Here is a 24,436-nt window from a genome sequence, read left to right as displayed (position 1 = left end):
GCAGCATCTGTGGAAGGAAAGGAATTGTCAACATTTTGGGTCGAGACCCTGCATCAGGGCTGATAGTGGAGAGGGGAGATGGCCAGTATAGAGAGGAGTGGTGAGACAGAGGCCAGTAGTGATTGGTGGACTGAGGAATGGTGGGGGGTGGGGGTGGGGGGAGGTGTTTAGATGACAGGCAAATTGAACCAGGTAGGGCAGGGGGTGGGCAGGAGGGGTGGAGGGGTGAATTTGGGAGGCAGAGGCAGATCGTTTGTTGCTCTAGATTCCGGTATCTGCAGACTTGTGTCTTCATAGACTCTGGACCTCTCTTGGTCATATAAACATTAACACCCAACAAAATTCTATTGAAATCTACAATTTAAACTAAATGATTTAACACCTTATTAAATAACGACAAGTACACTAACATCATCTCTTCCACTGACAATATGCTTGCTACAAGAGACCACATACGGCATTTGCAATAATACACAAAGTAGGAGTTCATATTCACTTCATATTCAGCTACAATTGCTTGTTTTAGCAAGCCCTAGTTATTTTAATTCTCATATTTCCCATCCTGGTGATTTAATGAGAATGAGGTAAAGGTTAAACTATGACTGCTTCTGAGTTTTCACTAGGTGATTACAGTGCTTTATTGAGAGAGGAGAATTGGAACCTGGGGCAAACTTTTAATGACATTTGATTGATTCTTCTGTACTGTCTAGCCACATACCCCTCCCCACATGTACAGAATCATCCCTCTTTTCACTGCCAGCTGTTTTCTTTTAACCACTTCAATTTTTAACTCTTTTACCTCCGAACAATCTCACCTGGAAACTGTTGGTCAATAGTTCTGTACCTGCCACGCTGTTTTGCTTACAGGCAGATGTGAAGTTAATTTTAAGTTTCTGCCTTTGATTCAGATTAAAAACTCAACAATTAAAATGCTCAAAAATAACAACATATAGTTCTTCCTGCAGAGATAAAAGTTATTTAAAGCTCTTTGATAACATGTTTTCACGCTTTTGTTTAGTAATGAAATGCAACCCTTTATTTTAAGAGAGCTGGAGTGCAAACAAGTGGTTCAATGTAATACTCTGGTTAGACCACCTCTGGAGCACCACACCTTATGAAAGATAAATTGGCCCTGGACGAAATACAGTATAGATCCACCTTAATGTCAGGTGAACATGCAGAGGAGAATCTAGAATGAGGGGTCATTGTTTAAAAATATGGTGTTGCCTATTTAAGACAGATGAGGTGACATTTTTTTCTTAAAGGATCGGATCGTGAGTCTTTAGAACTCTCTTCTTCAAAGGGTGGTGGAAGCTGAGTCTTGGAGTATAGTGTCGCCCTATTACAGGAGAGATGTTATTAAAATAGAATGAGCACAGAGAAGAGTTACCAGGATGTTGCCTGGATTTGGGGGCCGGAGTTACAAGGAAAGGACTTTATTTCCTGGAACATAGGAGATTGAAGGGTGACCTGATAGAGGTGTATAAGATCACGAGGGGCATAGACAGGGTGAAAGCACACGGTCTTTTTCCCAGGGGAGGGGGTGCTATGATCAAGGGCATAGGTTTAAGATCTGAGGAAAGAGATTTAAAAGGGACATCAGGGGCAATTTCTTCACACAAAGGGTGGTACATATTTGGAATGAGCAGCCAGAAATAGTGGTTGAGGTGGGTGCATAAGCAGCATTTAAAGGCCATCTAGATAAGTACATGGATAGGAGAGGTTTAGAGGGCTATGGGCCAAAAGCGAGCAGATGGAACTAGCTCACTGGGCAACACAGCTGGCATGGAAGAGTTAGGCCAAAGGGCCTGTTTCCATGTTGTATGACCATGTGTCTATGACTCTATGGTATATTTTTATGGCAGAGGTAGATCAATTCTTGATAAGCAAGAGAGGTGAAAGCTTATTGCGGGTGGGCAGGAAAATGGAGTTGAGATAGCATCAGATGAAAAGTTTGTTACATTGTGCGTGACTGTCAGTGTGTGTCACTATGTCCAGCAGTGGTTCCAGTTGATGAGCTTTGCTTCAAAGCCTCTTACCACTGCAGTGCTCGGGTTCTGGCTTCTGCAATGCTCCTGAAATTACATGAATTACATGTGCATGACTGTGCAAAAAATGCATGATTTGTGTTGCTTACACACAAATCTTCGCATGTATCCCTTGCACTGCATCATTTTAGCACGAGTTTTTATGCAACATTGAATGTCTATCCCCTGATGTTTGTACCTGTCTTTGTGTTTCCACCCTTGTACCTAATGCGTTGGACAGCATTGAGGAGATTCTCTTTGTCATTGTACGAGTTGAGCTGAAATTCTGTTCTGGGATCATCGCTGAACTGAACTATCGAAACCTGTTAAATTTCAAGTGTTAAACCTCACATCAGTAAAGCACAAATATTTACATTCTATTTTACAATGAACTGAATACTCTTATTTGTGTCAACCTTCTACTTTGTGGGGTCAAGAGGCTGAAGGAAGAAATTTCTCAATAAAGTCTCTTAAAAATGTATACCCAAGCTCTCATCAAATCAATCCTCACATCACCAGAGGGAAGATATAATATTTACAGGAAGCTGAGTTTGCAGGATCTCTCTAGCCCTGGGCAGACGTCCCTCAGTGTTACAGGGACATGGGCTGGGCAACAGGTAGAGAGGAGCAATGATAGAGGCTTATTGCCTTAAAACATGAAACAAGGCTACTTGGCCCATTAAGTCTGTGCCATCTCACAGAGCAAACCCATCCCTCCATTAGTTTTTCCTGTAACTTATTCTCTCCACATTCCCATCCCAAGTACACTAGGGGACAATATACAATGGCCAATGAACCCATCAATTTGCATGTCTTTGGAATGTGGGAGGGAGCCGGAGCACTCATGGGAAACCCATGCGGTAACAGGGAGAACGTGCAAACTCCCCACAGACAGCACCGGAGGTCAGGATTGAACCTGGGTCACTGGAGCTGTGGTGCAGCTGCTCTATTGGTTGCACCACTGTTCCAAGCTGTACTAAATCAGACATTTTGGTAAATTGGTTTATTATTGTCACATGTACCAAGGTATAGTGAAAAATTTTGTTTTGCATGCCATCCATACAGATCATTTCTGAGTGCTTTGAAGTAGTACAAGGGAAAACAATAACAGAATGCAGAATAAACTGTTACAGTTACAGAGAAAGCGCAGTGCAGGCAGACAATAAAGTGCAAGGCCATAATGAGGTAGATTATGAGGTCAAGCGTCCATCTTATTGTACCTGGGGACCATCCAATAGACCTATAACAGTGGGATGGAAGTTGTCCTTGAGCCTAGTGGTACAAACTTTCAGGCCTTTGTGTCTTTTGCCCGATGGGGAAGGGGGGGGAGGGGGAGAAGACAGAAGGTCTGGGGTAGGTGGGCTTTGATTATGTTGGCTGCTTTATTGAGGCAGCGAGAAGTGTAGACAAAGTCCATGGAGGGGAGGCTGGTTTCCATGACGTGCTGAGCATTTTAAGCCTTGAAATCAGATTGTAGTTTTTGTTGGAAATTTGAAATTTTATTTGGGGCTGAAACAAAAGCCACAGGAACAGTTCCATAAAACCTAAGTAACCAACCACGGTGGGAGTGGATGAGGAGTGGACCTGCCCTGATTCCTGGTGAAATATGGGGAACTGGAGACAGAAGTCAGGTTTTGTATCAGGAGACACTGAAATCTGGAACAATACACAAAAAGTGCTGGAGGAACTCAGCAGGTCAGGCAGCATCCATGGAGGGAAATAAACAGTCGACATTTTGGGCCTAGACCCTTCATCAGGACTGGAAAGGAAAAGGGCAGAAGCCAGAATAAAAAGGTGGGGGGAGGGGGAGGGGGAGGGGGAGGGGAGGAACACACACAGGTAGGGGATAGGTGAGTTCAGGTGATAGGCAAGTCCAGGTGAGGGGGAGATGTAATAAGCTGAGAGGTGATAAGTAGAAGAGGCAAAAGGGCTGAAGAAGGAGGAATCCGGTAGGAGAGGGCAGTGGACCATGGAATAAAGGATGGGGGAGGGGAGGAGAGGAGATGGGCAGGTCATCAAGGCGGGGGAAGGGAGCCACAGGAATAAGGGAGGACAAAGGAGTCGGGGGGGGGGGGTGCAGGGGAGAAAAAGTGGGGTTACCAGAAGTCAGAGAAATCAATGCCGAGGTTGGAGACTCCCATGGCAGGCTATGAGGTGTTGTTCCTCCAACCTGTGTCTGGCCTCAACGTGGCAGTAGAGGAGGCCATGGATAGACATGTCAGTATGGGAGTGGGATGTAGAATTGAAGTGGGAGGTCCTGGCTGTTGCGGTGGACGGAGTGAAGGTGCTCAATAAAGTGGTCACCAAATGTGCGTCGGGTCTCACCGATGTACAGGAGGCCGCACCGGAAGCGCCGGATGCAATAAATGACAACCTTACACTCACAGGTGAAGCGCTACCTCACCTGGAAGGATTGTCTGGGACCCTGAATGGTGGTGAGGGAGGAGGTGTAGGGACAAGTGTAGCTTTTGGTGCAGTTGCGGGCATAAATGCCGGAGGGATTATCAGTGGGGAGGGACAAGTGGACAAGAGAGTGGCGGACTCCCTTGTTTTGTATCAGGAGCTCATTTTCTGGGACACTGCTCCAGATGTGCACATACAAGTTAGCTGTGGTTTGGCTGAGAGCTATTTGAAAAATGCACATTGAAGAATCAGTGCTGAACTTAAATGTCTTAAATCCCAAGTGTAGCGAAAGAAATTGTTGTGCTTGTGGTTTGGTTTGAGGCAATCACACTCGTACATTTAAGATGCACAGCACAGAAACAAGCCATTGAGCCCATCTGTCCATGCCAGTGTTTCTGGTCCATACCAGCCTCTCTGCCCCCTCACCATATCCTTCTCTTCCTTTCTCCTCAGTAGTTTATCCAACTTCTTCCAAAATGAACAGCCAGCAGTTTATTTCCTGGAACAATGCTCCACTAATGAAGGAGTGTGTCAGAATAATTCTACGTCTGATTTAAAACAACCTATTGTGATGTTGGTGTGAGACAACCGTGGATTTACAAAGCAAACTATAGATATGTTAACCCTTTACATTAATCATAGAGTCAACCCCTGATTCCAAATCTGGGTGATGTGCTTTAGAGGGACGTCAGCTCCTTGGAGAGGGTGTGATCGGGGTTCACCGAGAACAGCCCTGGGGATGAGAGACTTCAGTTCTGTGGTGAGGCTGGAGTTCTCTACCTAGAGCATGGAAAGTTAAGGTGAGAATTGATAGAGGTGTTTGAGATTATGAGGGAGTTTGATGATGTGGGGTCAGTAACCAGATGTCACAGATTAAAGGTCAACAGCAAAAAAAAACTCAGCGGGAGAAGAGGTGAATGCTCCTTTTATGAGGCGAGTTGTGATCTGGAACCCACTGCCAGATGGGGTGGTGGAAACAAATTCAGTACAGCTTTTGAAAGAGAATTGGATGAACACCTGCTGAAGAAACATTTGTAGGGTGGTGGGGAAGAGCAGGGGGGTAAGGATGTTCAGCACGTCACCAAATACTCTGACAAACTTCTGCAGCTGGACTGTTGGAAGTATCCTGACTGGTTGTATCATGGCCTGGTATGGCAATTCCAACACACAGGGACACAAGAGGCTGCAGAGAGTAGTGGACACAGCCCAGTCCAACGTGGGCACAATCCTTCCCACCACTGACAGCATCTACAAGAGGCCCTGCCTCAAGAAGGCCACATCTATCATCAAGGACATCTATCATCAAGGACCCCCACCATCCGGGTCATGCCCTCTTCTCACTGCTACTGTCAGGCAGGAGGTACAGAGCCTGAAGTCCCACACCACCAGGTTCAGGAACAGCTACTTTCCTACAACCATCAGATTCCTGAACCCACCTGCACAAACCTAACACTCCCGCAGCAACAGAACACTACGGACCACATCTACGGACTTGTCTCTGATTGTGTCTTTTTTTTGCACTAATGTCTTGTTTTGTAGTCTTCCTTTCTCTCTCGCTTCACTGTCTTGTATAATTTATATTCTGTGTGTTTTCTGTACCTACATACCTGTGATGCTGTTGCAAGTAAGTTTTTCATTGTACCTGTACCTCACCGTACTTGTGCACGTGGCAGTAAACTTGACTTGACTCAGCTGGCAGGCACAGACAGAATGGGCCGACTGGCTCCTGAGCCAATGCATTTGATGATTTAAAGCCTGGTGCTGCTGTGGTGCAGGCAGGACATGCAGAGACTTTGTTCTCCTCGGCGATCGAACAGTCACCCACCGAGGCACCACATCCAGTTCCCTCCCAGCCAAGCACAGCCCCAGCTGATGCTCACCTGAGTCCCCTCCGGGCCGATCTTGTTCAGAGCTCCAATCGTGCTGTACAGAAAGCCAATGATCTTGACAAAGTTCTCATCCCCAATGCTCCATGAGCCGTCCACAAGGAAGACGAGATTCGCTTTGGCAGCTTTGCAAACTGCAGCCAGAAGAACAGTTAGAAGTTGTCCAAAATAAAAGGCAGCTGCTTTAGTGCAAGACTTGAACTACCGTGGGAAGTGTTTGGAGCGCAGTTACACCAAGCCTCCCGAGCCTGCTCTCATTTGATTGGTCCGACAGTGATCTGTATCTAAGCCTCATCTCCCCCCACCCAAAGCCTGGGCAAGAAAAATCTAGCAATATCAGTTTTGAGGATGTCAATCAATTCCCAGCCTCACCTTGGGGACAGAGTTCTAGATTTTCACTATCCCTGAAGAAGTGATTCCCAACACCAGCCGTAAGCTGCCTCTCTGGAATTTTATACCACATCTTCTGGACTCCTTTTCCTCCACAGTTTCTTTCCCCACTGACTCTACCAACTTCTTAATTGATCAAAAACTCTAATGGGATAATTGGTTTGTCCCATTATATCTATGGTAGCAACTACAGCATGGCCAATAACTAAACAAACTTGTATAAAACAGACTAAACAAACTTGTATAAAACAGAGGATTAGAACATAGAACAGTGCAGCACAGGAACAGGCCCTTCAGCCCACAATGTCATGCTGCTTAATTAAGCTAATGACACCTAATCCCTTCTGCCTGCACATGGTTCATATTTCTCCATTATCTACATATATATGTGCCTTTTTAAGAGCTTCTTAAATGTTTCTATCATATCTGCCTCCACCACCGTCCCTGACAGCACATTCCAAGCACCCACCACCCTCTGTGTAAAAAAACTTGCCCGGCACATCTCCTTTGAACTTTCCCCTTCTCAACCTAAATGCATGCCTCTAGTATTAGAGATTTCGATCTTAGGAAAACGACACTGGCTGTCTACTCTATCTATGCCTCTCATCATTTTATAAACTTCTATCAGGTCTCCCCTCAGCCTCTGTCACTCCAGAGAAAACAACCCAAGTTTGTCCAACCTCTCCTTATAGCACATGCCTTCTAATCCAGGCAGCATGCTGGTGAACCTTTTCTGTACCCTCTCCAAAGCCTCCACATCTTTCTTGTAATAGGGCGACGAAAATTGAAAGGAAAACCCTTTCACAGCATATGGTAAGACCCACATAGAGGAACAGGAAGAGATTAAAGTTCCCACTGTAGAGTTAATCATAACTATTTTCTTGAACAAAAGCCTGTAGATAATCCTATTAATTTCCCTCTTTACAGGGCAAATTATAACTTCTGTCTTACCCTCCCGGGCTGGTGGGATGGTGGGCAGTGGGACAGTTGTTGGTGGAGAAGTCGGTGGCTCCGTTGGAACAGGATCTAAAGTAAAAGAAAGAGACATTGACAATAAAACAGGCTCCCCACATACAAGAAAGCTACACATTCACCAGCACATGACAGACTTGATGAAATAAGGGAGAATCTACCTGAATTTACTAGAAGAGGGTCCTCCTACAGCACCACCTTGCATTTATGTAGTGTCTTTAACAAAGGAAAACATCCTGAAGCATTTCACCCAAGTGTAATTAGACAAAATACTTCAACACAAAACCACACAAGTACTGGGTGGCACAGTGGGTAGTGCCACTTCCTCACAGCTCCAGTGACCCTGGTTTGATCCTGTCTGCATGGAGTTTGCATGCTCTCCATATGACCATGTGGGTTTGCCCTGGTTGGTAGGTTAATTAGCCACTGTAAATTGCCCCTAATGTGCAGGTGAGCGGTAGAATCTGGGGGAGTTGATGGGAATGTAGGGAGAATATAGTGGGATTAGTGTAGGATTAATGCAAATGGTTCAACAAACAATCTGCCGGAGGAACTAGCAGGTCAACATCAAGCAATGGGGGGGGCAGGTGGGGGGGGAAGAAATTGTTGATGTTTCGGGTTGAAAACTTGCATCAGGACTGCATTGACCCACTGAGTTCCTCCAGCAGATTGTTTGTTACTCCAGATTCCAGCATCTGAGGTCTCTTGTATCTCCAAGGTAAATGGTTGTTTGATGACCAGCATAGACTCGATGGGCTGAAGGGCCTGTTTCCCTACTTTGTGACTTTATTGGGTCAGGTGACCAAAGGTTTGGTCAAAGAGATGGATTATAAGGAGAACTTTAAGGAATAAGAGAGAGGCAGAGATGTTTAGGGAAGGAATTCCAGAATTTAGGACCTTGACAGCTGAAGACAGAGCCATCAATGGTGGGGACATTAAACTCAGAAATGTACAGGAGGCTAGAAGTGGAAGCCTGGAGAGATCTCAGAGGGTTAGTTGAGGTTACAGAGAGAGTGGGATGTGTGGAATGGGGGTGCAGGCTATAAAGGGTGGGTGCACATTTTTAGATCAAGAGATTGCTGGATGGAGGAACCTGTGAGGGTCAGTGAGCCCAGGGCTGAGATGTGAGCAGGCTTGTGTGAGCTGGGACCAGGGCCTGAGAACAGAACCTGCTGGAAATACTCCACAGGAAGTTTCTCCAGAGGTGAAAACATCCGGCCTATGGCCTTTCATCAGTGATGACGCTGGAAAAAAGGACATTGACATGAAACATTAACTCTTGTTTCTCTCTCTACAGATTCTGCTTGGTCTATTGATTGTTTCTGGATCTCTAGCATCACGGTGTGGGCAGCGAAATTTGAGAGGAGTTCAAGATGGTGGAAGGGACAGGGAGATTGTAAAATAAATCACTTTTCACAGCTGTTACATTGAACATAGAGTAACGGACGTGTAATGGCATGTAACTGATAGGAAACGGACTCTGAAATGCACAGTCTTGCCCTAGTAGATGTTCTTTCAAAGTATGAAATTCACATGAAACGATATTAAGTCACAGTGGATATATATCACTCATATTCTGTAAGAACTTTCCACCATTGACAACCCGAGCTGAAGTGTTGCCTTTGGCAGCAGGAAGGGTGAGGGAGTTTAAGCTGAAAGGCAGAGGAATTGAAGTGGAGGGTGAAGGTGAGGGTAAGTGGCTGCTTACTTGTTGCTTCGAGTATGCTCACTGCCAGTCCTTCCATCTCCTGCAGCTGGGCGTACACACTGATCTTGTACTTGGTGTTTGGAATGAGATCATAAAAGCAGTGATGAGATCTCCCTCCATCAACAATCACCTCTTCCTTCTTTCCATCTGAAAGTTCCCAAGAGGAATAATTAGTTATTGGTCATTTAACACAATCATGGTGGGGAATCAAGGGGAGGGGTGAACACAGAGCCGTTTCAACCTAACTTGCCCTTGTGATGTGATTGGCTACACAGTGCTCAGATTCAAGGATTAGCTCAGTATTGAAGCCAATCTCCACGGTCAGAAAAAGAAACACAAATGTTTCTTCAGTATCTCTCCCATGAAGCAATGTGGGAATTCTTGCCCTAACAATACAGTAACTGATGAAGCAGTGTGAACTGGTTGGGACAGCATAGTGCTCAGACAGACAGGGATAATTCAATCTCTATCAACTTGTTCTTGCTGACATTTTCCCAGAGCACATTTTGGCTCAGATCCTCTGTGCATGCACTTTTACAGCTCATTTAATTGGGATTAGACGAGTTTAAAGAAATTTAACTCATGGGCAGATGGGTGCACTGACTTGTGTGAAGGGTCTCCTGATATAGTCCCTCAATAGATTCACTCTAATTTTCTGACATTTCTTCTCCACGTTGTTCAGGTTTCACTGTACCAACAAATTAAGGCTGTAAGACACAAGCTACCAGTGTGAAGGGTCTCGACCTGAAATGGCGACAGTCCATTTCCCTCCATAGATGTCAGCAAAACAAAAGAGCTGGTCATTGACTTCAAGAAGTGAGGGCTGCGCACACACTCCTATCTACATCAACAGCGCTAAGGTGGAGATGGTTGAAAGCTTCAAGTTCCTAGGAGTGAACATCACCAATGGCCTGTCCTCGTTCAACCACGTAGATGCCGTGGCCAAAAAAGCTCACCAGCACCTCTACTTCCTCAGGAGGTTAAAGAAGTTTGGCATGTCCTCGTGACTCTCACCAATTTTTATCGATGCACCATGAAAGCATCCTATCTGGATGCATCACAGCTTGGTATGGCAACTGCTCTGCCCGGGACCACAAGAAACTGCAGAGAGTTGTGGACACAGCCCAGCACATCACGGAAACCAGCCTCCCCTCCATGGACTCCGTCTACACTTCGCACTGCCTCAGTAAAGTAGCCAACATAATCAAAGACCCCTCCCACCCCAGACATTCTCTCTTCTCACCCCTCCCATCAAGCAGAAGATATAAAAGCCTGAAATACATACCACCAGGCTCAAGGACAGCTTCTATCCCACTGTTTTAAGAATATTGAACGGTCTCCTAGCACAATAAGATGGACTCTTGACCTCACAATCTACCTCATTATGGCCTTGCATCTTATTGTCTGCCTGCACTGCACTTTCTCTGTAACTGGAACATTTTATTCTACATTCTGTAATTGCTTTCCCTTGTACTACCTCAATGCACTGTTGTAATAAAATGACCTGTATGGATGGCATGCAAAACAAGGTTTTTCACTGTACCTCGGTACACGTGACAATAATACCTGATCCACTGAGTTCCTCCAACACCTTTTGTGCTGCTTCAAGCTACCAGCTCCTCTCATTTAAATACTTCTCTGACCAGCCCTCAATCTTCTGCATTTGAGGAAACACAACTCAAGTCTGTGGAATCTCCCTTCATGATTTAACCCCTTCAGGCCCGTGTCAGTCTGGTAAAACTGTGCTGCAAGCCATCGAATCCCAGCCACTACCTCCTGCTCTAGGTGTGCCCAGAATGAACCACAGTTACTCCAACTGGGTTCCTATGAGAGAAATACGCAGTAATGTATGGTAAGCAATAACTTCCACTCTCAGGCCTCTTGCCAGCAGGAATCAATTGAGAAATCATTTCTAACCAAGTCCAATTTGAATGCTTTTGATTCAATGAAAATAGTTACTCGATACATGATCCTTGAGCCATTACATCCATTGGCAAATCAAAGTACAGCTACTACAGAAGGCTTTGTCGGTAGAATGTCTCTTTGGAAAAATGCCAAGCCATTTTTCCTCTAATTGTTCACCCACAGGGAGACTTTTCTTTGGCAGAAAAAGAACAAAATGGAAAGCAGTTTTCTTTTATTATTGCTGAAGGATTATATGGAACATATGCAAAGCACAATAGGAGGCAGCCCAAATTCCAACAACACTGCGGTAGAGAGGCAAGACTGCACTGTGTTGTTGCACTCAAGCTGTCTCTTACAATGTGGTCCCTGCACTGGAGAAGGGCACAAGGAGTTCTGTAAAATGCTGTTGGCTAATTTAGAAAAGAACACAACAGGTGCCGTATAAGTGCGAGTTCTATAACATCGATGTACCTTTCAGAATACATTAAAGTATTTTGCAATCAACATAGAACTTCTGGATGTAGGAAATGGGTGTTCAGCAAGATCCTACAAACACTAAAAGAAAAATGGCCAGATTTTTTATTCATCTGAAGTTAAAAGAGGGAGAAATATTGTCCATTCCTTGAAATAGATCCAAGAATATCTACACCCACCTCCCCACTCCCCCCACCCCAAAGTGGGAGGCAGGACCTGGGTTCACTCTCTCATGAGAACGACGGAACCTAAGACAATGTACTGAACTGGAAACATTGACTTACCAATAAACCATAGATACTAAACTAATCCCAAACCAAATGTATCAATCTATTCAGTAATCAACGTTTTGCACTTAAAGCTAGATGATACAGTACTGGTTGTGGTTATTAACATGCTATCTCATACTGCCACCCCCCCAACCCCCAAGTTAATAACTGGATAAACTTGTACATTTTGCTAAAAACTTAGCTTTTGCACAACAACTAATCAATACCTAAATTTAAATGGGTGCAGTTCTGTGGTGGTAAAAAATGTGATAAACTCTGAATGGACTCATTCACAGTCTGTCAGGAGAAATTCCATCCCTACTATTATAGTCAGCAGTGTCAGCTTTCCAACAAGCTGGGCTGTTTTATGTCTGACCTCCACCATGACTTCATTCAAAATGTTTATTAAAATATAAGCAGATATAAGGGGGCTGTGAGAGTTAGCACCAACACATATTCATTTTATAAGTAATATGTAATTGAGCAGGAGGTAGAGAAGCCTGAAGTCCCACACCACCAGCTTCAAGAACAGCTACTTCTCTTCAACCATTCGATTCTTGAACCAACCGGTAAAACCATAATCACTACAGTTTAGCAACACTATGACCACTTTCGTCTCTTTGCACTAAAATGGACTTTTTTTTTGTTTTAATTGTGTTCTTTCTTGTAAAAATCGTGTTTAATTTATGCTTTTCTCGTGAATGGTGCTTATACGATGTTATGTGCCTGTGATGCTGCTGCAAGTAAGTTTCTCATTGCACCTGTGCATTCATGTACTTGTGTATATGATAATAAACTTGACTTTGAAATTCCCTCAGGGTGGGAAGGGATGGGGACTGGAGTTCCTAAACATCCCTAATTGCCCTTTGGAAGGTGTTGGTGAGCTCTTGAACTTCTGTGATCCTTCTGGTGAAGGTGGTCTCACAGTGCTGTTGGGGAGGGAGTTCCAGGATTTAAACTGCATGACAATGAAGGAATGGCAATATGTTTCCAAATCAGGAATAGTGAGTGACTTGGAGGTGAACCTGCAGGTGGTAGTATCCCTATCCACCTGCTGCCCCGTCCCTCCTGGTGGCAGAGGTAATAGGTTTGGGAGGTGCTGTTGGAGTAGCCTGGATGAGTAACTGCACTGCATTTTGTAGACAGCACATACAACTGTCACTGTGCACTGGTGGTAGAGGGAATGAATGTTCAGGGAGGTGCTGATCGAGGGGGCTGCTTTGTCCTGGATGGTGTTGAGCTTGTTAAGAGTTGGTTGCTGAAGCTGCACTCATCCAGGAAAGTGGAGAGAGGTCCCTCACACTCCTGACTTGTGCCTTGTAGGTGAGGGAAAGATTCTGGGGCATCAGGAGGCGAGCCAGTCGTCCTACAAAAAGATTCATTGAAATCTGGCGAGGTCAGACTTTGCTCTCAGTCACCATGATGGATGTAAGCTTAACTTCACCAGGACCTGGCCATGTGTATGTAGGTCTAGCACTGGTAGGGGATTGAAGTTATACTTTAATGGCAAACCTTTGGAGGAACTCAGAGCAACAAACCATCTGCTGGAGGAACTCAACCCAAAATGTCAACAATTCCTTTCCCTCCACAGATGTTGCTCGAACCGTTGAGCTCCTCCAGCAGATTGTGTGTTGCTCCAGATTCCAGCATCTGCAGTCTCTTGTGTCTCCTTTGGAAGAACTGATTGGATCACTCTTTCCAAAATAGGCAGCATATGCAGAACGGCTCCTTCCTGTGCTCTCTATTCTATGATAAATATAAATCTTTCTCCAAATCCCTTCTGAGGTAAAATGGCCAAAGAATCCCTAAACTTAAGACAATCTACTACTGCAGTCCAGATCGAAGTTGTTTGACTCTCCTAGTCTCAGATGCCAATGAGATTAGATCCAACCACTCCCCCGGTCTTTCCAACCCCTGCTTTCCCTGCGAGGAACTCTTCCTAAATCTGCAGTGTGTGCCTGAGATACAGACCGGACCCTCTGCAAATCAAGTGCAGGCCACTCTATGACTTGCACTTACCTTGAAGTGATTCGATAAGTACTCTGTAGGTAGTGGCGTGTCGATGTGGCTGCCAGCGGGCGCACATGCTCGTCATCCGAACATCATACGAGGCAAGATTCGTCACCCCAAGATATACTATGAGAGAGAATATGGTGAGTGCTATTGTAGTGGAGAGTCGGCATCACAGAACAGAGGAGACACTCAAATTTATATGATGCATTTAGGACCTCAGAGTATCCCAGTCGTGGGAATGAAGTATGGTTATGCATCTATCCCAGACTTACAAGTTGGAATCCAGAAATCTAATCTCACCCAAGTAATGTCGGGACCATGTGTGATGTAATCAGGTCACATGGGTGGGCCAGAATAAGCCCCACCCACAAAACATCACTGAAAAACCTTGACCGATGGCAAAGGTGGCCTTGATGGCAAACCTCGACCATTTTGTCGTCTACCAAAGCTGTCATGGATTTTGTAAACTTCTGAATATCTCTGACATTTGGCAATAGTTACAGAATATTAACAATAAAAAAATAAATTAAATTTTTCTTTTTTTTAAAGAAATAAAAAGTTGAATAATCAAAAATATTACAATAGAAACAAACAAAAAATGGTCCCTTTTTCTTACTTTACTCCCAAATCTCCATGAAACAATGGACTCTAGGAGGCTGCATAGGTACTCTGAGCAACAATCTGCTGGAGGAATCCTGCAGGTCAAGCAGCATCTGAGGCAGGGCTTCCAACCCAAAATGTCGACAATTCCTTTTTCCCCACAGATGCTGCCTGACCTGCTGAGTTCCTCCAGCAGATTGCTTGTTGCTCCAGATTCCAGCACCAGCAGTCTCGTGCTTCCTGGGTATTCCAAGAGCAGGTTCCCATGGGATAACTGCTGAGGAATTCTCAGACTTGGCATTACTGGCAAACCCATGCCACAACCCCTCCTTTTCAGAGATCCTGGCGCGCAGTTAGAGCAAAATCCTACAGTTGGACACAAGTCCCAGGAACCACCACACTTCTCAGTATCGACACAAGCAGAGAATAGGTCTCACGTGTCTTGGCTCTTCCTATCAGTGGCTCGCTGGAACCTGTGGAGTATGTTGCAAACACCTTGACAATGTATTCGGTTCCACTGAGTAGGTTAAGAATGACCATGGTATTCACGTCATCTCCTACAAAGGTATCCAGAGCTGGCCCGGGAGCTGAAAATGACAACAAAAGCAGAAAAATCGCACAAGTGAACATTTCCCCTGGAGAAACTGAGAACTGAATCAGAAGTTCAGGTTGGAATCTGGACAAACACACCAATGTCAGTGAGCATTAGTCCCCAGGTCCTTCTTGACTTCCATTAGTTCTGTGGAAGGGTCTACCTGTGTTGTAATAAGTAAGTAAGAAGGACATTGAGCCCATTGCCAGCTCTCAGCAAAGCAATCCCATCAGTCCCTCATCACTAGGGTTTCCAGAGAACATAAACCTCTGGTCAGGGCACATCTGAAGTACTGCATTTAATTCTGGTCGCCCCATTACAGGAAGGAAGTGGAGGCTTTGAAAAGGATGCAGAAGAGGTTTACCAGGATGGTCTCTGGATCAGAGGGCATGTGCTATGAGGAGAGGTTGGAGAAACTTGGGTTATTTTCTCTGGAGTGGCAGAGGCTGAGGGGAGACCTGAGAGAAGTTTATAAGATTGAGAAGCATAGATAGACAGCCAGCATCATTTGCCCAGCGTCGAAATATCTAATACTAGAGGGCATGCATTTAAGGCGAGAGTGGGGAGGGAAGTTTAAAGGAGATGCGTGGGGCACATTTTTCTTTTTTTTTAAACACAGAGAATGGTCGTGCCTGGAATGCGCTGCCAGGGCTGGTGGTGGAGGCAGATACAATAGGGGCGCTTAAGAGGTTCTTATATAGGCACATTAATGTGCAAAGAATGAGGAGGATATGGACAATGTGTAGGCAGAAGGGATTAGTTTAGTTAGGCATTTAAATACTGGTTTAATTAGTTTGGCACAACTTCCTGGGCTGAAGGGCCTATTCCTGTGCTGTACTGTTCTATGTGTAGGTTCTGACATCAACCCTTACTGATCACCTTCACAGCACAACCCCCTCATCACAGATCTGGTCAACCCACTTTGAACCCTTGTGAGGTAATTCAATCCCTCAACTAGGAACAGGCTCTTCAGCCCGCCACATCTGCTCTGACCCTCCCCTCTGTAGGGAAACCAAAACTATGCCCAGTGTTTAGCTCAACAGAAATTTGGTGGTTCTATATCAAAGTGTGAATTATAGCTGGGATAGAACCAAGCATACTTATAAGTTTTTGAAAAACGCTGAAATATTTTTCAGGTTTACTGAACAATGATAGAAGTGAAATACCAGATGCAGATGTATACACCACTCGATAGCCCATCGTTGGCGATGGTGGAGGGTCCCATCTAATTCGGAAGCGATTGTACCATTCCTCTGACACTTGCAGATTTGTGGGACCGGAGAGTGCCACTGCAATCAAAAGTAATGGCCAGAGATAATTCAGGATTTTGTAAATTGTGTTTCAAATTAATAAACTGCTCAGATTCCACAGGTATCTGTGACTCAGGGGCAAAACTCACACCTCAGGTTTGGGGAGTTGTGGGTTTGAGAACCAGTCTCGGGAATTTGAGCACCAAATTCAGGCTGGTCAGTGCTGTACTGACAGAGTGTCACACCGTCACAACTCCACTCTTCAGGTGAGAGGTTAGTCCAAGATCATCTGCCTCTCTGGTGGCAGAAGAACTCCTGGGTCACCATTTCAAAGACAAAAAGGTACGTGCTCCCAGAGTTTTGTTCTGTCCCACATCCGCGCTCCCTCTTGCAGCCTCTCTCCTTCCACCCCCCTCCCTTCCACAGCCTCTGTCTCTCACTCCCACAGCTTTCTTCAGCCCTTTCCAAACCTCTCTCCCTCCCCTAATACCTCTCTCCCTCCCACAACGTCTCTCTCTCTCTCTCCCTCCAGTCTCTCTACTGATCCTCACCCTCTCTCTCTCTCCCCCGACCCCCACAGCCTCTCTCCCTTCCTTCCTTCCTGTATTGACACAGACATTCCTGGGCCCGTGAAGAACAACCAGTGGATACGCCAGGCTAGATTTACCCCCAGCAATCTCACACAGAAGTTGTTTCACCTCATCAGCTCCACCCTGATAGATCAGAGTTACCCCATCGAACGGACCCTTCACTTACACGTCTTCCCTTTAACTGCGAGACTGGTGCCTTCACCGTCGACATAGATCGGTGTTACGGTAATTCGGTATGAGGTGTCTGAGAGCAGAGGTTGGAGGAGGAGGTTGTTCTGTCTCCCTGGAACCATCACCTGCATAAAATGGTCAGTCAGCAGTCGGTGCAGAAAGCAATGGAAGCTCGTGTCTCCTTTAAAGTGATTACCAATTCCAAAATACTCCACAGAAAGGTAAGTGAGACAGAAAGTTTGACCTGAACAAGATAAGGAGACATGGGGGTACATGGCAAGAGGTTTTGTCAAAGTCAGTATGAGGAACATCTTAAGAGTGAGGTGGGGAGGCAGAGAGGGAGTCTGGTTCATCTCCAGAACTTATGGGCTCAGCAGCCAATGGCAGGACTTCCACAGAAAGAAGTGAAATGCAGAGGAGGACCAAGCTGTGGCCAGAGTTGTCGGAGTGTTAAACAAGATCATTGGGAACACAAGAGCAGGGAATGGGTTCCTCCAGCTCACTCCATTATTAACTAAGATCATGGCTGATCCAATCATGGCCTCAACACCATTTTCTCTCTTCATACTCCTTGACTCCCTTGGTTGTTGAAATATGTCTCAATGTCTGCCTGAATATGTCCAATGACTCTGCCTCCACAGCCCTCTGTGGCAGGGAATCCCAAAGATTCACAACTCCCTGAGAAAAAAAGAACTCCTTCTCATTGCCGGCTTAAGTAGGTGACCCCTTATTCCTGGTCACGATCTAAGCCAGTTGAGATGTTATGTTGCAGTTGTACAAGACATTGGTGAGGCCATATGTGGAATACTGCATTCAGTTTTGGTCACCCTGCTATAGGAAAGATGTCATTAAGCTGGAAAGAGAGCAGAGGAGATTTACTACGATGTGGCCGGGACTCGAAGGACTGAGTTATGGGGAGAGGTTGGGCAGGTTGGGAATGTTTTCATTAGAGCATGGGAGAATGAGGGGTGAGCTTATAGAAGTTTATAAAATCATGAGAGGTATAGATAGGGTCAATGCGCACAGCCTTTTTCCCAGGGTTGGAGAATCAAGAACTAGAGGGCATAGGTTTAAAGTGAGAGGGGTAAGATTTAATGAGCCTGAGGGGCAACTTTTTCCACCCAGAGGGTGGTCAGTATAAGAAATGAGCTGCCGGAGGAAGTGGTTGAACCAGGTACATTAACAACATTTAAAAGGTACTTGGACAGGTACACGGATAGGAAAGGTTTAGAGGGATATGGGCCAAACACAGACAAATGGGACTACCTTAGATAGGAGTCTTGGTCAGCATGGACCAGTTGGGCCAAAGGACCTGTTTCCGTGCTGTTTGGCTGTATGACTCCAGTAACATAGGCTGTAAACCTATGCAGTGATCCCTTTGATCCCCACTATATTCCTTCCAACCTTTACCTTGTGCAGCAATGGTCTATCTGGCACCTTATTGAATGTCTTCTGTTCATCCAAATATGCTACATCTACTGGTTCCCTTTTATCCACCCTGATTGTTACTTACTCAAAGAACTCCAAAGTACAATGCCAAATACAATTTCTCTTTCATAAATTGACTCTGTTTGATGGTCTCATGAATCTTCTGCTGTTACCTTCTTAATAACATTCTTGCATTTTCCCATTGACATACATTAGGCCAACTAACTAATGGTTTCCTGCTTTCTGTCTCCCTCCTTGCTGGAACTGTGGTGTTATATTTGTGATTCTCCATTCTTCTGCCACCTCTCCAGAATCCAGGGAATGTTGGTAGATGACATCCAACGTATCTCTGCAACCACTTCTTTTAAGGTCTTAGGATGCAGGCCACCAGGTGCAGGGGACTTGTCAGCTTTCATCCTCATTAGTCCAGTAGTTTTTCCCCAGTGTTGGGCTGAAGAAGGTTGCAGAGAGAGGAAGGGACAGACGATGGAAGGTTCTGACTACAAGGATGGGAATGATGAAAGGAAGTTTTTCCAGAGTGGAAACTACATTGAGACACAGAGGAGATGGGAACGGGCTTTTGCACTAGTTAAGGGATGAGCAGAGCTCTGCGATGAGTTCAGGTTTAGAAAGTATTGAGGTCGGGAAGCCCGCTGTGGAAACATTAGAAGGTCAATTGAAAAGCCAGAGAGCTGCAGATACTGGAAATCTTGAAATAAAAACAGAAAATGCTAGAAAAACTCAGCAAGTCAGGCAGTATCCATGGAGAGAGAAACTGGATTAACATTTCATGTCTGAGAAGCTTTGCCAGAACTGGGAAGTTGAGAAAACAAGATAGTTTTAAGTTGCATAGAGGGTGGGGGAGGGATGAACAGGACAAAGGGGATATTTCTGATAAGCTAAGGCCAAGGTTGTCATGGGGATAAGTTGTTGATGAGGCTGTTTAGTTGATAGATTAACGTACGGAGTTTGGGAGAGGGAGAGGGAGAGGGAGAGGGAACATAAACACAGGAACGGGTGTGGTTGGAGGACAATGAGGTTGGACGATGTGGAGGGAAGATCTCCCAAAGAAATGAGGTCCCTGGCTTTCTCGGAGACAATGGACTGATGTTCAGTGGTGAGGTCATGGCCCTTAGGGAGGTATGAGGAGGTTTCTGAGAACTGATATTTGTCCTTTGTGAAACCAGACCACAAGGGCATCATCTTTGTCAGCGGGCTTGATGACAGTGTTGGGGTTTGGCCCTTGGTGAGAGGAGTGTAAAGGTTTAAGGGAAGGGAGGGGTTAGAGTGAATAAGGGTGGTGGGAAAATTCAGGTGGTCAATGTCACTTCGGCAGTGAGTGATGCATAGATCTGGAGAGGGCACAAGACCAGAAGGGGAGGTCCAGGTGGATCAGGAATCAAATCTGAAGGGACAGAGGCAGGGGAGAGATGGGGAATTTTAGTAATGCAAGTAGGTGATCTTCATGATGTAGACGATTGGACTTCAGGAGCTTGTGTCAAGGTCAGATAGGACACAGAGGTTGTGAACAGTCTGATTCAATCCGAGACTATGGATAAGGAAGGCGGATAGGATCAGTGGTGAGAGAATGGGAGTTGTAATGGGGCTGAAGACATGGGCTTTAACCTTCCTGATCTTTAATTAAAGGAAATTGCACCTTATCCATGACTGGATGTGGGGTAAAGAGTGGCTGAGAGCAGCGACACTGAGGTGGAGATGGATGTCATCAAAGGTTTGATATCATATCTTCAGGGCAGTCCTAGCCGAGAAATGGCAGGGAACTGAGGACAGATCTCTTGGTCAAGAAAGGGAAGAAAGAACATTACTGGTAATTTCCTTGCCCCCACTAGACCACCAGGAATGGAAGAGTGTCTGGTTTTAATTCAGTGTTCACTGTATGGTGTTCCTTCATTAATTCCATGTAGGCTTGTTTCTTCAGGCCAGCCAGAGATATAACAGTAGCATTAGTTAAACACATTCACATACAGAGTTGGCACCAGGCACAAAAGGTCTGGGATAGAATGACTATTCTCACATTTACTGGTTGCATTCACTAGTTGATAAACTTGCGTTATTATCAATAGCCAAACTAGTGCCAAAAATAGTACTGTTTTTAACTGTTATAACAGATATTCAATTAAAAGTTCAGTTCATAGCTCAGCCACCTCCAAAGATGAATCTTAACAAACTCAAGAATATTCCTTTGCTATGTTGTTTCACCATCTGCATCCAAATTAAAACATTCAGGTTAAATACACAACCACATTTCTGGCCTTTTTGTACACTCTAACCTCTCAGTCTGCTAACATTCTGGTAATTGTACAAAACTCTCATTCAGTTCTCAGGCGGGGCAGATAGATGTTGCATGGACAATCAGTTCAAGGCCCAGGGTTTGTGGCACTTGGCACTGGAGAACTGTGCACAAAGACCCGGTGAACGCCATGTAGAGAGCTCGCCCTTTCTGACATGGGTCATTGTCAGGAGTTAGTTCAGGAGATCCTTGACATTCACCACACTTCCATCATCAACCTGGCTGTGTGGCCAATTGCATGGTAGGATTCTTACAGACAACAAAGCAAAAATTAAAAAAGATCCCACTTTAACTCTTTTTATGGAAAGTAAACAAAGGTTGAAACATAAAGCTGAAATAATACAAAATCTTTAAAATAAAAATAACCATTTATGTTACGAAACATGGAAATTTGAAATAATTGTGGAATGATTAGGTTCCACGTAGTTTTCGGGAGCAGGGAGGATGTTCCACCATTACGACTTAGCATGCACGTTGTTCAACAAGGCACATTTTTGAGAAGTTTTGCAATTGATTTCCATACTCAAGGCCTTCAGAGGCACAGCTGCGAGAGGAGCAGACCATCACTGACTGGAGCCTCAGGATTTGGGTCTGTAACTGCATATGTGTAGGCACCAACATGCTATGACAACAGAAGAGTACAGTTTACTCACCAATGTAAAATTTGAGTGATCAATTTGTTTGTGCTGAGCAACAGGTGAGATGTTATCTATTAAAAACCAAAGATGTTGTTCCCCATTTTACACTCAGTTTACCTTTTGCTCAGCCTTGTACTGGCAGGGACAGTCCTAGATACCAAACTAAATATGTGGAAACTCATACCGACCATGCTTACCGCTTCTTCTGCTCTATCTCCTTTAAGAGATACATAGGAGACTCTGTACTGGGTGATGAAGGAATCGGCAGGCTCCCACGACACATGAAGACTGAATGTGGTCTCATCATCCAAGACCAGGTTCCTTATTCCAGAGCGGATAACTAAACCAAACAAAGCAGAGTAAGTTGGAACCCTGAGCTTTGGGAATGCACTTGATACTCGTCCTTGGGCAGCAATTGGTCACCGAGGTGGTGAGGAGTTGTGAGAGAGGAGGAATGGGGTGGTCATAGAATCATACAGCATGGAAACAGGCCATTCGGCCCACCATGTCTACACTGACCAGTGGGCATCAATCCATGTTAATCCTATCTTCCACCACTTTTATGCCAAGTAGATTCAAGTATTGATCTAGATACTTCTTAAATGCTGTCAGCGACTTTGCTTCAACCACTCTTTCCAGCATTGCATTCCAGGTACTCACCACTCTCTGGCTGAAGAAGGTCCCCCTCAGATTCCATCTGAATCTCTTCCCCCTTACCCTAAATCAATAATCTCTTGTTATATCTACCTATGATTTAGGGAAAAGACTCCTGAAGTTTACCCTATCTATAGCCCACAGAATTTGATATACCTCAGGGGAGCCATGTCCTCTCTTAATCTCCTCCACTGCAGGGAGAACTGACCCAGCTTCTCCAGTCACTCCTCACAACTGAAATGTTCCATCCCAGGCAACATCCTGGTGAAGACAAAAGAGACTGCCGATGCTGGAATCTGGAACAAAAAACTCAGCTGGTCAGGCAGCATCTGGTGAATCTCCTCTGCACCCTCTCCAGCGCCACCACGTGCTTATGAGGAGCGATTGACTCAGATGGGCCTGTACACAGAAAGAGAGGTGACCTCATTGAGACGTGCAAGGCTCTGGAGGACTCACTGGGGTTGTGGGGAAGGGATGTGGGGTTTACTTAAAGTGGGAGAATTCAGTGTTCATGCCGTTAGGCTGCAAGGTTCCAAGATGGAAAATGAGGTTCTGTTCCACCAGCTTGCACTTGGAATTCTCCAGGCAGTGGAGGAGGCAGAGGACTAACATATCTGTGATAGTGTGGGAGGGGCAGTTGAAGTGACTGGCAACGGGGAGATACAGATCGCGGTTACGAAATTTTACAACGGGCATGCTCTGTCCGTAACTGCAGATTCCCATTACCACAGATCGAGTGTCCACCACTTTTTGTACCAGTTCGTGGAATCTTACAATGGGACAGAACAGAACAGGTCTCAGAGTCCAAGGGATTCCACCAGCATCGTTGAGTGAGCTGGTGCGGGGGTCTTTGAGCATGGTCTGAACAAAACATTTATGCATAAGAGAACCAACAGCTTCAAAAGTTTTTAAATACTCTTAGGAATGACCTACTGCACAGAGGTCATGGCCTTTGTAAAGTCAATTGTTAAAATTGGCTGTGTTGGGGGACACTGGGGGTTAGAGGGACTAGTGGTGGGTAGGGAGTGTAGTGAAGGTGTTGGTGGGGTGGAGAGCTGGAGGGTGGGAGGGAATGGGAGGGCTGAAGATGGAGCAGCAGCTTGGGAATGAGTGGGATAGGAAGAGTACCTGGAGGTCAGTGAGAGTGGTGCCTGTAGGGTGGGGGTGGGAGAGGGTGGAATGCAGATGGGGGGGGCTAGAAGAATGGGGGCAGAGAGGAGGGAGGACAATCAAACTGAGAAGCAATGACTGGCAGCAACTGTGTAAAGATGTGAAGGTACAGATTGCGATAAATTCTTAGGACCACCAAGTCCACTGAAAGGGGCTGCAGTGTTGAGACAGAACAGCTTGCAAGCTCCTTGAGGGCCTGGGGTCAGAATCCTGGGATAGAAATCCCAGCTAGCAGCAGGAACCAAGACAGTAGTCCAGAAGCAAAATTTCCAAAAGCGAGAGAGAACAAGAGAGATCACTTTGATGACCTGGTTCTGACTGAAGGTCTGTGAGTTGCAATGTTAACCCTCTTTCCCTTTCTACAAATGCTGCCTGTCCTGCTGAGTGTTTCCAGCACCCATCGAGTCTAGGAGTGGCACTGAGTGCTGCACTCCCTCCCTGAACATAAATGTGTTCCCATTACTCTGGTACTTAGCGCTCAGGATCTATTCCCAGGATCACAGCACCACTGGCATCAGGACTAAAATGGGTCAACTTACATAGAGAGATGTATGTCAAATGTGCAGGAACATGAGAAGCTGCAGAGAGTAGTCGACTTGGCCCAATACATCACGGGCACAGCCCTCCCCACCATCGGTAGTATCTACATGAGGCGCTGCCTCAAAAAAGCAACCCACCATCATAGATCCCCACCATCCGGGCCATGCCACCTTCTTGCAGCTACCATCGGGCAGGAGGTACAGAAGCCTGAAGTCCCAAACCACCAGGTACAAGAACAGCTACTTCCCTTCAACTGTTTGGTTCTTGAACCAACCTGCACAACCCTAATCACTACCACAGTAATAGCAACACTATGACCACTTTGCACTACAGTAGACTTCGATTTTTTTTGTTCTAATTATGTTCTTTCTTGTAAAAATTGTGCATAATTTATGTTTAATTTATGTTTTTCTTGTGAATGCTGCTTATCTGATGCTATGTGCGT

At 45.3% G+C, this 24,436-nt stretch overlaps 1 protein-coding gene across 7 annotated transcripts in view; it reads right to left on the bottom strand.

Moving 5' to 3' along the window:
• col14a1a (collagen, type XIV, alpha 1a) overlaps positions 1-24,436 on the bottom strand; it is a 180,246-nt gene that overhangs the window by 51,572 nt on the left and 104,238 nt on the right. For all 7 annotated transcript variants that reach the window (XM_052023336.1, XM_052023342.1, XM_052023343.1 and 4 more), the window contains 9 exons: positions 21,825-21,967; positions 17,246-17,375; positions 16,406-16,528; positions 15,085-15,234; positions 14,054-14,170; positions 9,387-9,533; positions 7,658-7,732; positions 6,311-6,450; positions 2,227-2,350 (listed from right to left, as the gene is read on the bottom strand). In XM_052023336.1, coding sequence (XP_051879296.1) covers positions 2,227-2,350; positions 6,311-6,450; positions 7,658-7,732; positions 9,387-9,533; positions 14,054-14,170; positions 15,085-15,234; positions 16,406-16,528; positions 17,246-17,375; positions 21,825-21,967 — 1,149 coding nt within the window. The remainder of the gene's footprint in view (positions 1-2,226; positions 2,351-6,310; positions 6,451-7,657; positions 7,733-9,386; positions 9,534-14,053; positions 14,171-15,084; positions 15,235-16,405; positions 16,529-17,245; positions 17,376-21,824; positions 21,968-24,436) is intronic.

The sequence above is a fragment of the Pristis pectinata genome, chromosome 9, assembly GCF_009764475.1.
Source record: "Pristis pectinata isolate sPriPec2 chromosome 9, sPriPec2.1.pri, whole genome shotgun sequence".
In the NCBI taxonomy this organism is placed as follows: domain Eukaryota; kingdom Metazoa; phylum Chordata; class Chondrichthyes; order Rhinopristiformes; family Pristidae; genus Pristis; species Pristis pectinata.
Note: the sequence above shows the minus strand (reverse complement) of the source record. Positions and strands in the feature narration are given on the sequence as shown.